A 14,985-nucleotide genomic window follows, 5' to 3' on the forward strand; every position below is an offset into this window, starting at 1 on the left:
TAAAAAAATTTTTGAAGATAAGTTTGAGCAATTATCATCTAAATATCTATAAAACTATAATTGGATTTAAAATAATTTAACCTAATATTTTGAGTATTGTGTATATACATATATACCTACATGTGTATATATGTGTGTGTATATATTTATATATATACCTATATATATTATGTATATTTCAATGTATATTAGAGTTGGTGTGGTGGAGAGAGGCTGCTTTGGAGTCAGGTCTGAGTTTCAGTGCTGGCCACGTTGCTTAAACTCACTTAGTCCCATCTGTAAAGTGACAAAACAATACTAGTGTGCAGTATTACCACATTAAATAATAAAAGAGTACCTTCTACATAATAACTGCACAAGAAATGCTTGTACTGCCCCTTATTTCTTTTTTTTTTTTTCTTTTTTAACATCTTTATTGGGGTATAATTGCTTTACAATGGTGTGTTAGTTTCTGCTTTATAACAAAGTGAATCAGTTATACATTGCCCCTTATTTCTTAATTAAAAACAAAAATAGATGATTTTTTAAAAGTCGTTCAACCTAACTTAGTTTTTAAAATTAAGACCAATTGGGTAAGTTTTCATTGTGATGTGTTGCTTTGTTTCACTGTGAATCTGCTTTCTGTTGCCTGCGTCAATCCCTGCTGAGATCTCTCACTACACCAGTTTGTGTCTAATAGAAGTTTATGTTACAGGAGAGCTTTCTCCTGGCTGCCAAGAAAATAATTTAAATATAAGCAGCATTAGCTATAAATGACAAAAATGTAAGGTGTGAAATATCTTTCATACTTTCTTTGTGTGAGTGAATGCACGATAGAACCTCATTTCTAATGTGAAATGTGAAAAGGTATCCAGGCACCTTTTTTTAGAAAACAACACATGGATATATTCATCTTACTTAAGCTTTTCCAGTCATCGCAATAAGACACTTCATCACTCCTGTAGAATTGTTACTGGAACAAAGTTCTCTCTTGTTCTGGCACAATACATTAGGTATCCCCAATGAACGTGTGTATATAAGACATTTGGATCCTTTGGGACAAAATACAGAAGTCATGAAAAGGAAAATGTTTCCATTATTTGACTGTTTTTCTCATTGAATAATTAGCAATGCTTGTTTTCAGACTTGATAACGGAGACCCTTTGTTAATCATTACTGTGTACTAGATTTGAAGGGGTCAAAGAAAAATTATTTATGAATGGTGTTCATGAGTCAGTAAGATTTAAAGACAAAAGTTAATCATTCCCTTGCTTATTAGTGTAAATTTTCTTACCCACTAGGCGTTTTGGCAACCTCTGAATTTTTATACAAAAGTAGTGTAGGGGTGAGGGAAAAACTGGGTTAAGGGATGGTGGGGGACTGACTGTGAAGCTATATTTACACAGCAAGGCAGTACTGTTTCTACTTAGATTGTGTTCAAGATCAATAAAAGTAGCAGTGTTTTTCTAAATGTGTTTTTATTCACATACAACATTTCCTATTTATTAATTGCTTTTCTTAGGAGAAGTGGCTTCAAGAACCATGATAGAGTTTATAAGGGGCAGGTGGCAAAGGCTGCACCTCCCCTTCCCCACTAATCCCCCAGCCACCATTTAGTGGCACACTGCGATGAGATAGCAGACGTCACATAACCTAGGCTTGCGGGGGGGGGGGGGGAGCAGGACAGGGGAGAGGACACGCCCATCAGGTGTAGCAACACCCTCTTCCCACATCATTAAGGAGGACGTGCAGCTTAGTGCCCCACTCGTTCTCTGGCCTCTGCAGAGCCTAACGCATACTGAGTAACGCTAGCTGCTCTCTGCTTAGCTAAGTGTTCAGCGTGACTTGTTGCATTTTAATTCTCACGGCGATTCTAGCAGGAAGGTAGGTATTATTACCTCATTTTAAAGAGGAGGAAACTGAGGCTCAGGAAATTTAAGTGTTTTATTCGTGCTAGAAAGTGAGGAGGTGGGATTCAGACTTCCATCTGCTGGCTCCAAAGTCCACCCCCTTCACTAACCACCGCTCTTGTTCCTCCGTAATGAAATACAGCTTTGCAATTGCTGAGCATCAGGCAGTGCAGAAAGCAAACCAGGATCTCCTGTTTATATGATTTTGTGAAATGAAGGTTATTTAAATTCCAAGTTTTGTTCTTAAAGCATTATTTTGAAAATGTTGACACTTTTGAAAGCCAGTCTTTCATTTCCCCTGATGTTGCAGCCTGGGAGCCGCAGAATCAACCTCTGCTGGAGTGAGGACAGAGCATTTGACAGGGCCATGAGGGTTAAGCCTCCCTTCCCCCAGTGCAGCACCTACTTGTACAGCAGGAAAATAAACACACTGTTAACAATTGCAGGTCTGGGTAATGTGGTTTGGTCTTCATGCCTTCACTCAGGTGGAGCCCGAGAAGTTGAAGACACTAACAGAAGGTTTAGAAGCTTACAGCCGAGCCCGGAAAAGGAACAGAAAGTAAGCACTATTTTTTTTCTGTTTTGTTTTTCAAGGATATAATTTACTGGTTTTCCTTCAAAGGGACAATGAAATCTCACTGATTTTGTCCATCTTGGTTCTTGCCTAAGTACTGCTTAATAGTTATCATCCAAGAGGACCATTATAGATAAATTAGCTACACAGAAAATATTTTCTTAACAATTTATACTGTGTGTGGGGTTTCCCACTTCATCAGCTCTTTCCTTACTCCTTTCGTCTCCATCCCTCCCATTTAATGGGAAAGAAAATATGATTAATATTCTCAACATGTAGCAATTAGTCTCTGAAAGTGTAGCAAAAGTATACCCCTTTGTAATTCAAATACTTTGGGAGGGGGAATACCCCCTCACCCCTAGTTGTACACATGTGAATAACTTTGGCAGATTAACTGTTAGTCAAAGTGATGGTAAATCATTACTTTTTCTTGGGGCAGGGGCAATAGGCTTTCTTTGGAATTATAATAATAAGTTGAACTTTGGGACATTATTATTATTCAATTTTTTCTAGATCTTTATAGTCTGAGTAAATGTAGTATGGACAAGTAGATAATGTTTGAAACACAATTTGACTGTAATGCAATGTAGTTTTATATATCATAACTATTATTTCATTTTAAGGTAGAGAACTATAAATGTGCTTCTGTATGTGTACATGGAAAGTTATTTTAAATATGTATATAATCAATACACCTGTTCAGTTACTATAATTTTCATATTATCCAACATCTAAGAATTATGAAAACATAATGATTAGTAGTGTATCTTGTATAAAAGACTTATATAATGATAATAATATCTATTAAAGGGCACTCATTCTCTTAGTGGTGTCTTCAGTGATTCTTGCCAGAGCTAAAATTTTAGAACTCAACAAATCTTGGGGAGACTCTCTTCACCTCACTAGAATGTCTCAAAAAGATGCCAGCTGCAAGGAGTAGACTCCTGTGCTCCTATGTTCGGGACTCCTTTGGAAGGTAGCAAGTTGGCACTGGTTGTGGTGAGGGCCAAGTGAATTGCCAGATTCACTATAGATAAGGCACATAGTGAGGCAAGTCCCCTCCCCTCTATTCTGACTGCAGTGACACAATGCAGAGCTTAGCAGTAGAATAAAGCCTATAAAATTCATACAAGGTCTGGATGAAAGGAGGGAAATTGCAAACTACCTATGTCACAAATTTTCAGTGGGCCATTTGCTTTAGAATATTCAATAGTACTTGTTTTTTATTTTTATTTTTTATAAATTTATTTATTTATTTTTGGCTGTGTTGGGTCTTCGTTGCTGTGCGCGGGCTTTCTCTAGTTGTGGTGAGCGGAGGTAGGCTTCTCATTGTCGTGACTTCTCTTGTTGCGGAACACAGGCTCTAGTCGCGCCGGCTTCAGTAGTTGTGGCTTGCGGGCTCTAGAGCTCAGGCTCAGTAGTTATGGCACACGGGCTTAGTTGTTCCGCGGCATGTGGGATCTCCCCGGGCTAGGGCTCGAACCCGTGTCCCTTGCATTGGCAGGCAGATTCTTAACCACTGCACCACCAAGGAAGCCCGATAGTACTTGTTTATTGGATGTAAAATATCCCTGAAATCTTTTCTTCGGTGAGGTATGCCAGTTAGCTGGATTATGTGCAATATATCCAAAACTGTTGATAACACCGAAATAAAATAACTCCTCCAAATATTTAGATATACTGCCTTGAAATGAGCTGTATTTTCCCCATAAATTTGCTATTAAGCAATTTCTGAAAGGTAATGAGTAACAAACAGCAGTTTAAGCATTTTTCCTCAAAGCCAGTTTACTATTTCTGGTGAATTTATACGAGTCCTAAGTGGCATTATCTAAAGGAACTCTCATGAAACCATAAACTTAAGAGTATGGATTGGAGAGGTAAAAGACAAAAATATGAAGCAAAAGAGTTTTGTTTATCAGACTGTTGTTTAAGTAAACTGACTTGCCTTATAAATGCCTAGTAGAATACTCTACATTTTGCATATATGATTTAAAATCCATTTTTCTATTCTCCCAATCAGAAGATGGGCCAGAATTACTGAACCCATTTATAGATGAGGACACTCAGACCGAAATAGCTTAAATAATTAGTTGAAGGTTACATAATGATAAATGATATGTTGAACCCAATCACTTATTTATTTATTTAATCATTTGTTTATTCTCCAATTTAAGGAGATTAATTTAGCAAAAAATCTGTGCCAACCAGGCACAATGCTATAGTCCCTGGACATCACTGTTTAGTGAAGGAGGCAGATGTAGAAACAAATAATTAAGATGCTAAAGTTGCAATGACAGGAATATGTATAGTATATTTTGGGATCACAGAGAAGTGGCATTAAACTCAGGTAATGGAAGACGTCCTAGAGGAGCTAATAGCTGAGCCAAACCTTACACACTGCATAGGTATTAGCCAGACAAAGAAACGAGGATGATGGGGTGGGGGTGGGAGATAGCATTTAGATAAGATCAGCAGTTGGATTTAGGGGACAGGAAACTGTAAAAGATGAAGCCAAAGATATAATCAGGAGCCAGACCGTAAAGGGCCTAGTAAGGCCTCGTGGGTCTTTATGTTACTGGAAGTGCCTGAAGGGGACAGGTGGTTGGATTTTCACTTTAGATATAGCTATATGGAGGATAAATTTTAGGAGAACAGTATTGGAGACAAGGGCATCCATTTAGGAGGCCTTGTCAGAGGACAGGGGAGGATGAGGACTCAAACCAGGAGGGGAGCCATGAGAATGGAGGAGAAGGAATATGATCAAGATATATTTAGGAGGTAAAACTGACAGAACATCATGGTGATTCGGTTGGAATGTGAAGGAGAGCAAGCAATCAAGGACAACTCTCAGGGTTTTAGCTTGGGTGACTTCATGGGTAGTGGAAACTGAAATGGGGAACACAGGAGAAAACTGTTTCTGTTTTGTTACATTCATTTTTTTTGTTTTTTTTTTTTTTTAGATTCCACATGTAAGTGAAAACATACAGTATTTGTATTTCTCTGACTTATTTCACTAAGCATAATACCTTCCAGGTCCATCCATGTTGTTAAAAATGGCAAAATTTCATTCTTTTTTATGGCTGAGTAGTATTCTCATTGTATATATATATACTACTTCTTTATCCATTCATCTGTTGATGGACACACTTAGGTTACTTCCATATCTTGGCTATTGTAAATAATCCTGCTATGAACATTAGGGTACATGGATCTTTTTAAAGTAGTGTCTTCACTTGATATATCAAGCTAGTTCTCCTCCCTCCGGATGTGGTCAGGGATACGTGCACTGGCAATGTCTGCCTCTGCCCTGGTCAGAGGGTCTGTGCGGGCTCCATTCCCTCTAAATGTGTGCACTCTCACTGGCAATGGCAGCCCCTGCTCTAGTGGAGAGCAGTGCCTGAGCGAGAGGGGCTGGAGCAGGAACGCAGTGAAGGCTAGGGAGTGTGCTGACAAGCCAGCCAAAGCACCAGGCTGTTTCCAATATGCTGTCTCTCTGCTGTGTGTGTGTGTGTGTGTGTGGCGGGGGGGTAAGCAAGTCTGTGCATGCACTCTTCAAGAGCGGAGTCTTGGTTTCTTACAGCCCTCCAGTAAGCCCCACTTGTTTTCAAACCAGCTCAGGGGCTCATCTTCCCAGTGTTGGACCCCAGGGCTGGGGTGCCTGAATGTGGCTTGAGCCCCATGCTCCCCAGGGAGGATCTCCAAGCTGGTGATACCCCCTCCTCTTCTGTGTGCGACTCCCGACCAGATATCTTCTCCTCCCTTCCTACCAGACTCCATGTGGACCTTTCTCTACAGTCTTTGTTGTAGAGGAGTCATTATTGCTAGTCTCCAGGTCGTTTTCAGCGAGAGTTGCTCAACAAATAGTTGTATTTTTGATATATTCATTGGGGCAGGGGGTGGGGTGTGCAGGTAGGTTCAGTATCCTCGCACTCCACCACCTTGATCTCTCATGTGTTGAATTTTCTTAAATCTGCATACTTTCCCTATGGATTAGGTTTTAGAATCGAAGTTTCTTGACATTTATGTCTTATCCAAGTTTGTTCTGTTCTACATGAAGTGAGTTGCTTAAATTCTGAACTGATAGTCCAGAGCAACGTGCACTTCCCATTTCCCTCTTATTTCTCATACCATTCACAGATGTGAACCTGGCTTTTTTTTTTAACTAATGAGGATAAGGGTAATGTGTGACAATGTAGGCAGTGAAGGTAAGTGGCAATTATCTCCATTAATAACTAGAAATGTGATTATATGAACATCTATTGCTTAATCAAGTAGCTTTTAGAGTGTCCATCAGTAAAAATGTTTATTATTAAATGTCAGTGGGGAAGAGAAAATCATAGAAGAGACTCCATAAGGAGGCCCTCTGGACTAGAAGACTGAATTTTGACTAATTTTTCATTTCATGGACTCATGGAGCTTTCTCTTCCTCTTTTAAGCTCATTTTTTCCTGACTTGACCAGCTAGTGTAAAAATTAGTATGCAGATTTGACATCTGGGAAACTCTCTTTACCTCTTGATTCCAAAGATGTATTCATGTAATTTCCTGCGCCACATCTCCATATTTATTCTCTCTTCCAAAAGTAGTCATTTCACCCTCTAATAACTACTTAAGTTTGTTAAAGGGAAAACATACTAATTACCTTAAATTGATACAAGGTGTTTATAAACATTTTAAATATCCTGTTGAAGAATGAAATCACAAACTCCTAAAATTTTGTCTATTTATTCAACAAATAATGTTGAATTATTTTTATTCTTTAATGGTGATGTCACTGTAATTTTTCATAGTTAGGGAAAAGATTTTTATGACTCTATTACTTTTGAAAACTATTTGTAGTTAAATATCCATCTTCTTCGCTATAAAATTGCAGTTGGTTTCACCAATTTTCCCTAAAAAGTCATGAAGTATTGCGTACAAACAGTTGTCATAATACCTACTTCATCAGATTGTTATAAGGATTAAATGAAATAATGTATATAAAGATTTAATACAATTCTTGGCACATATAAACTTTTCAATAAATACTAGCTATTTTTGTTATTAAAGGTGAGAGAACCAAGATTCTCTGATGGTTTTTCACTGAAACATTTTACCTCTTTTTAGATATTTAAAACTTTTACATAGTCAATTTTAAACCCATAAGATAGTAAATAAAAATGCATAACAAATATCTTTTAAACTTATGTTCATACTTTTATACAAAAGAAATAGTAAGGATAAAGCTATTTAACACATTACACAAGGTGTAATATTGTCAGGCAACTGGGCAGTTTGTGATACTGTCAAGACGTTTGCTAAACAGTCCACAAAAGGGGCCCTAGCCCAACCCCAGCTCAGCTTAAATTGCCCTACAGAGTCCTGGGATTGGATTCCTATCCAGTCACCCAGAATCATGCTTAGCAAATTCCTCATTGGGAAAACAACTCAGACTGACTCTACAAGATGCCCAGGGCCCCTTAAAACTGGAAAAGGTAGGTAACTAAAAGACAGTATGTGAATAGATTATATCAACTTGGACAGTACTCAAAAATAGCAATAAAAGGGAAAGAAAAGTTGCAGAATGGTAGGTATATCAGGACACCATTTGTATGATATATATATATATATATATATATATAAAAAACACATAAAAGACAATACTAGGTACTGTTCATGGATATATAAAATATTAAAACACACTGTAAGAATACACAACACAGCTAGTTGCCTTTGGGGAGGAGGATGGGAGAGTATGGGACTAGGAATTGATAACAAATGGGAACTTCAGCTTAATTTTTTTATAAAAAAGAATGAAAGGAAATATGTAATTTATTACCAGTTTATTTTTGGAAATGGGTTTGATAGGGATTGCTAATTTATTCTATGCACTTTTCTGCATTGTTTACATTTCTAAAAGTAAATGGGAAGAATATAAAAGCTAGAGGCTAGCTTACAGGCCAATAAAAGGTGGGGGAAGAGGTTGGTGCTGCATTGCCCTTATAATTTAGTTACAACCACTACATTAATCTTTCCTTTCAGTTAAACTGACTTAAGTGCATATATATTTCCCCAAATATGGAGCCGTTGTTTCAGCTTTAGACAAATATTTTTATTTAGTAAGTACATGGAGCATCCACAAGGTACCTAGCAGCATACTACTTAGGATTATGTACAGAAACTAAATGTATGAATTTTTCAGTCCTGGTGTATGAGGGTAAAACTTGGTGAGGGCTGTGGTAAACCAAAAGGCCTCATCTGAAAGCATTCCACTAGGGCTTCTCTGGTGGCGCAGTGGTCGAGAATCCACCTGCCAATGCAGGGGACACGGGTTCTGAGCCCTGGTCTGGGAAGATCCCACATGCCACGGAGCAACTAAGCCCATGCACCACAACTACTGAAGCCCACGCGCCTAGAGCCTGTACTCCACAGCAAGAGAAGCCACCACAATGAGAAGCCCGTGCACTGCAACAAAGGGCTAACCGCAACGAGAGAAAGCCTGCCTGCAGCAATGAAGACCCAACACAGCCAAAAATAAATAAGTAAAATAAATAAATTTATAAAAACATAAATAAATAAATATTTTAAATAAATAAATAATAAAAGCATTCCACTAAAGCTCAAATATGTTTCTAAACATGATGTGAGCCAAACCAAATAGGTCTGTGAGCTAAAGTCTTCTACAACTGCAAATTTCCAGTCTCCATGTAGATGCTGGGATAGGACTTAATTCTTGGAAAGCCATGCTAGCAGCCTATTTTGAAAAGATTTACCTCTGCAGCTTTTCTGGTAATTGTCGTGACAAGATAAATGAAATGAATCACCTTAGTACTCAGAACAATTGGGTAATTCTTTATATGCATCAAGAAGGAAAAATTAGAGTGTACCTAACTATAGACATGGATAGTGTAGATTTGCCTGATTTTAGTAATTAGTTCAACAGCTTCCTAGATAAAACTTTCAATCATGGCAGATGTTCCATGTGTTATAGTACATGTGATGGTATGCTGAGTGCAGAGAAAAGGTCAGACAAGTGATAGACACTCTGAGCCCATCATTCTTTATTTGCTCAAATAGTTATGTCATTTTGGTTTGCGGGGGGGAAAAAAAAATGCGGCAGAGCCTCAGGTGTAGCGAGTTGAACTGTTTCCCACCTGGAACAAATGTGTACCAGAATTTCAGCCTTCACTTGTTCAACTCCTGAAGCCAGGAGCTCCAGAGAGGGTAGAGGGAGCTCCCTAGTGGCCAGAGCTTGAAGTTCAGAGCCCTTCCTCTGGCCACACAGCCGGATTGCCTGCAAAAGAGACAAGCCAGAACAAAAGGCAATGCAAAGCAGGCTGGACTCTCAGAGGACAAGCTACATCTGTGTGAAAAGAGACCTGTGGCCCAGCTTTCTTGCAAAATCATCAGACTATGGAAGAAACATGTGGAAGGGGAAAGAATCCATTTTCCCCAATCATGTGTTCAATTTTTTTTCTGTAGTTATGTGACTCTATCATTAGTATTCAGCTGTGAGAATCCCAGAGTGTTTTGTCATCTGAATTGTCAAATGTAAATATAAATTGACTTTCTCTTGTGGAATGGGTACTTCCGTTCTCTGACTAGGGAATTACATTGAGATTTTGTTTCTTTAATTTATTAATCTGGTGTGTTGTTTTCATTAATTCCAGAAGTGGAAAGCTAAATAACCATTTAGAAGCTGCTATTCATGAGGCCATGAGTGAACTGGACAAAATGTCTGGGACTGTAAGTTAATTTATTTTTCCATTATATTGTGTTTCTTTGGAAATAGATTGTATTATACTTTTTGGTAAAGTCCCTTAAGTACTGTCAAGCAATTCACATAGCAATACTAAATTACTAGGCTCAGAAAAAGACTAATATCAGAAAAGATTAAAAATAACTTAAGAAAAAATAACCTAGTGGTATTAACTATGATTTTTCCTGAGATAAGTACCTTTTTTTCCCCACATAACATTCTTTTAAAACGTGAGCAGCAAAATATTGAAGTTCAAATCACGGCTTTTACATTTGACTGTCAGAATAGCAGTGATCATTAGTGTTGCCTAAGTATTCAGTAATATAAATTTCACTCTGCCCATAAAACAATAAGGGAAATTGAACATAGGGTCAAGATCAAGAGTATATAGACCTCTCATTTCCTTTCTACTATTATGTAAAAACATAAAATATTTGGCCCAACATTCTGTTGTTAAATTATTTAACACTATAACCACTGGTTTTAAAGAAGTAGAGTCAACTTTTTATTTACATTTTTTTTGAATGGTGCCTATAATAGTGTTGAATGAGAGAGGTTTACTCATCATTTTCTAATTTATATATTGGCTAATGTAAATGCTCAAAATATAATTTTGATAATCTCTAATAAATATGAATTATCAAAAGCTACTCAGCAATGAAAGGTAATTTACTTTTACTTGACACTGTGTTAAGAAGGTTATCTGAATTCCTAACAAGTCGTCTAGTGGCTATTGAATGACAGAGATAAGTTGTACGTTCATAGAGTGTTGGGATTGGTATGGACTTTAGAGATTTTGTGATCCGACACATTTCAAAGGTGGGTAAACTGAGGCCCTGAGATGTTAACTTTCCTGGTAGAATTATAGGAAAATTCTGGAGCGGAGATTATAAACTCAAACGCCTTCTAGGGCCAGGCAAATAATATCATTAAGTAAAAGGGGTCAGGTATGAGTAAAAGAGCAATTTCAGTGGATTAAGAAATGCCAACCAAGACGCACTGGTCAAGGTAGGCTGTGTACCAACTCTCAGTCTTAGAGGCTCAGCGCCATGAAGATGGTTCCTCACTTGGGTCTCCTGGTTGAGGAAGGGCTTGCTCCACACTGTCATTCAGGGGCTCAGATTATTTCTATTTCTAGTGTCCACCCTTCCCTAGGGCCTCAGAGTGCTCCATTACATCCTTTGCATCCAGCCCAGCAGGGGAGAGAAGACTGTGTACACAGAGGACACCAGGATAGGTTTTATGGGCCAGACCTGAAAGCTCATCACTTGTGCTAACTTTCCACTGGCCTGACCCAAAGGCCATCATGTGGCCTTTTTAATTCAAGGGGACTACTCAATGTACTATACATCGTGCCTGCTCAGGAAGAAGAGAAATGGGTTTGGCAATATCTCGCTAGTCTCTGTCTCAGGACATTTGGCCTTTGCGGCCAGCAGGCAGTCAGCAGTGCTGGGGACCCTGGCAACTTGGGGGCTGTGCTCTGTCCAGAAGGAGCTCCTGCTTCCATGCTGCAGCACATCTGAACCATGTGAGGAATTGTGTCAGTGTTGCAAGATCTTCCCATTTTCATGAGATGCTACAAGTCTAGAAGTAAAATTTCTCATTTTTTAGTGTTGCCAACTATTTTTGAAATATTAAAACACCGTATAGCTAAATAAAATCCCTTTCCAGGCCACATTTGATCCACAGGTTACTAGTTTGCAGTCTTGAATAAAGCCTTCTTTCCTCAATTTTAAAAAGGTTTCAGTTGGCTCTTTATCAGAGACTAGTGGTTTTAAAGAATGTATGTGGAGGGGTTAGGAGGATGAAGCAGTGTGAGAAACTCTTAGGTGTTATTTTTGAAATATAATATTTTTTAAAGTTTTCTGTATTTGACTCTGAATAGCATTGGCCTTTGCTTTTATCTAAACATTACCTTTAAAACATGCATTTGAGCCAACTTGTAGTGGGTCTTGAGAGCTGATTCTGCACATCCCTTCCTAAGTCTGAGTTCTGTGGCATCCCGTTGGTAGCCTGAAACTGGCTGTGGTGAAAACATGTATTATACCACAGAGATTGGCATAGGCTACAGTGGGCTTGTGTCCCTCCACAGGGAGCTGATTGTTAAGCATTTACTACACCATTGCCTTGGGTGCATCCTGCCTTTCCTGGGTCCTGACCTTGCCTCCTCCTATCTGTATCACAACAGCCACAATACAACGTGGGGCACCTGATCACCTCCCTTGCGCTTGTCCTCTGCCCCTCAAAACCATACATGCTGTCTGATACCTGGGAACCAAGTGCTGCTGCTGCTCTACCACATTCGATCTGATACACAGCCCTAAATGCGGCTAGTTTCCGCATTTGTATATAAAGATGAGTTGTATGAATTGCTCTTCCCAGGCTACACAAGCTTAGATTTGCCAACAGATGGTAGTGGTATTCTGTTTTCCATCCGATTCTTCTCCTAAGTAAACCTCCTTGGGCTGAGTTGTGAGTATGTTTGTATTATCTTTGACCCTTCTTAGCAGTTATAAAATAAGTACAGTGATGAAATAAAGAAGAAAATATGTTTAGTATATATTTATCCACTTTTCCAGACTTCAGTGAAATTAGGGAATTCAGGGAATCTCTGATGGGAAACGTCTTATTTTTGTCTTAAATGGACAACGGGGGTAGCAACTGCAAGTCCCATTTCCCACATTGATTTTTTTTTCCAGTTCCTCCTCTGTATTCCACTAGTTGGGGGGGTCCACAGAGTGTTGCTCTGCTTGTTAGTTTCCAAGATTTCTCATCCTCTGTAGTGACTGTGGGCACGCTGTGATCTGGGCCTTGGTAAAAACTTTAAATGCCTCAGGATAGCAATGATAGAAAATCAGGGCCAGAGTCTGTTCCCTACCCTGTTTCTTTGTCAGAAATCGTATGGTGTTTGTGATTTCAATCTCTGTTGTTGTTGTTTTTTTCCCCATCTCTTTTATTTCCAGGTTCACCAAATCCCACAGGGAGACAGACAAATGAGACCCCCCAAACCCAAGAGGAGGAAGATCTCCAGATAACAGGGACTACTCCACCAATGCGCAGTGTTTATTAAAGGAATGTGCACAGATATAGCTGTATATAAGTATTGATATAGCCGCTGTTATATCAATATTTATACTATGGCAGATAGTTAACACCGCCACAGGGTGCTAAAAGAAACAGTGATACAATATTTTTTTTTTTTTTGGATCAGGAAGGATAATGAATGCTGGAAAACCAATCAGAATCCCTGAATGATGAGAGTGATAGTCAAGAGATTACTGAGAAACTCTTTTTCTATAATACTAAAATTGTGATTATAAGAAATAGTCCAAATGTTTCTGAAGAATTTTCCATGTTGTATATAGAAAATGCAGAATTTCATGGTGATATCAAAAATGTAAATATTGTACAATATTGTCATGTACAAGCATACCTAATGCACACTTTATCTTTTATTGTACAAAGAAATAGTGTACAAAATTCTTTGGTTTCTATGGAGTACACCTACCAGAGACTACAAGTGTAAAGTGATAAATAAAAATACAACCTAAATGCTTTTCTATGATAATGTAAAAGATGCTGTTTTTGTATTTAACAGCAGAGAAAAGGCATGATAATGTATTAACTGAATTATGACATACACTGCACACCACTGAGTGTCCATTTATATTGTCTGTTTGGAATGAACCTTGCCTGGAAGCACTGGACTTGATTTCGGGTGTCTAGGAAATCGAAACCTTGCAGATTTCTAAAGGGACAAGGGCTCACAGGTCTAAATTAAGAATTCAGAAACTGCAACCATTTGTTGCATATTTTTTTTACCTAAGTTTTAAAGTAGAATAGGTTTTATAAAAAAAAAATCTTAGATGGGATATTTTACTCAATCATTTCTGTAGTTAACATTTGATAGCCACCTCTTGAACTAGACAGCTTATGCTGCACCACCACTGACACTCAGAGTTGAGGTTTTTTTGCAAACAATACCTGACAAGATAAAACTTTCTATTTCCGTACATGGAGGCAAAGCCCCACTTTGAAACCATTATCAGAGGTAAGGTTGATTATAATTCAGTTTTTCTGTAGCAGCAAAAATAAGTACAAATCATCAAAGCAAGTTTCACATCCATTCATCAGTATTACTTACACCAGAAGTTAAGGTGGCTTATGAAATTATTAGCAATGGTAATTTTTTATCAGTATTATGTAACATATCAGATTTATTTTATTTAAAGAATTATTTATACCATTAATAGATTCTTATATATATTAATGTGGCTGAAATGTGCAGGTTGAATCTATTAACCAAATTATTTATATTATATTAAGTAAAAAAATGTGAAACAAATGTAGAGAGAAAATACTACATTGCAAGTATACAAACCTAAAACTGTGAGCCATTGTAAAGTACAAGGTTATTAATAAGAAATGTAGCACAACATAAATATCTTTTTTTCACAGTTTTTGTGGTGGTGGTATAACCCTATCTCCCAGGCAATTGAGCCAAGTTTCAGGCCTTCAGCCTGAAATTGATTGGATTGGATTCAATTGATGGATTGTCAAAGGAAAGGATCCCTTATCTCTTTATTCTTAGAGCCACCAACCCCACCTCCAAACCCTTAACCCTCGGGAGAGCACTGCCTCTTCCCCTCGCCTGGGATTCCCTCCACAGCCTACTGCTTCGGCTTCTGGGAGGCCCTCCAATGGCAGGCTCTGAACCCGTTAAATGCCCACCACGTCGCTTCTCTTCTCTCATCCACCCCTCCAGCTCCTCAGTCCCATGATGTAG

The 14,985-nt window shown here is 38.3% G+C and overlaps 1 protein-coding gene across 1 annotated transcript in view; it reads left to right on the forward strand.

The window, feature by feature from the left end:
• MBD5 (methyl-CpG binding domain protein 5) overlaps positions 1-13,376 on the forward strand; it is a 141,689-nt gene extending 128,313 nt beyond the window's left edge. The window contains exons 10-12 of the mRNA XM_082840661.1: positions 2,375-2,448; positions 10,111-10,186; positions 13,163-13,376. Of these exons, the coding sequence (XP_082696787.1) occupies positions 2,375-2,448; positions 10,111-10,186; positions 13,163-13,234 (222 nt within the window). The 3' untranslated portion in view covers positions 13,235-13,376. The remainder of the gene's footprint in view (positions 1-2,374; positions 2,449-10,110; positions 10,187-13,162) is intronic.
• Positions 13,377-14,985: the final 1,609 nt, after the last annotated feature.

This window comes from Leucopleurus acutus (genome assembly GCF_964270905.1).
Source record: "Leucopleurus acutus genome assembly, chromosome: 6".
Classification (NCBI taxonomy): domain Eukaryota; kingdom Metazoa; phylum Chordata; class Mammalia; order Artiodactyla; family Delphinidae; genus Leucopleurus; species Leucopleurus acutus.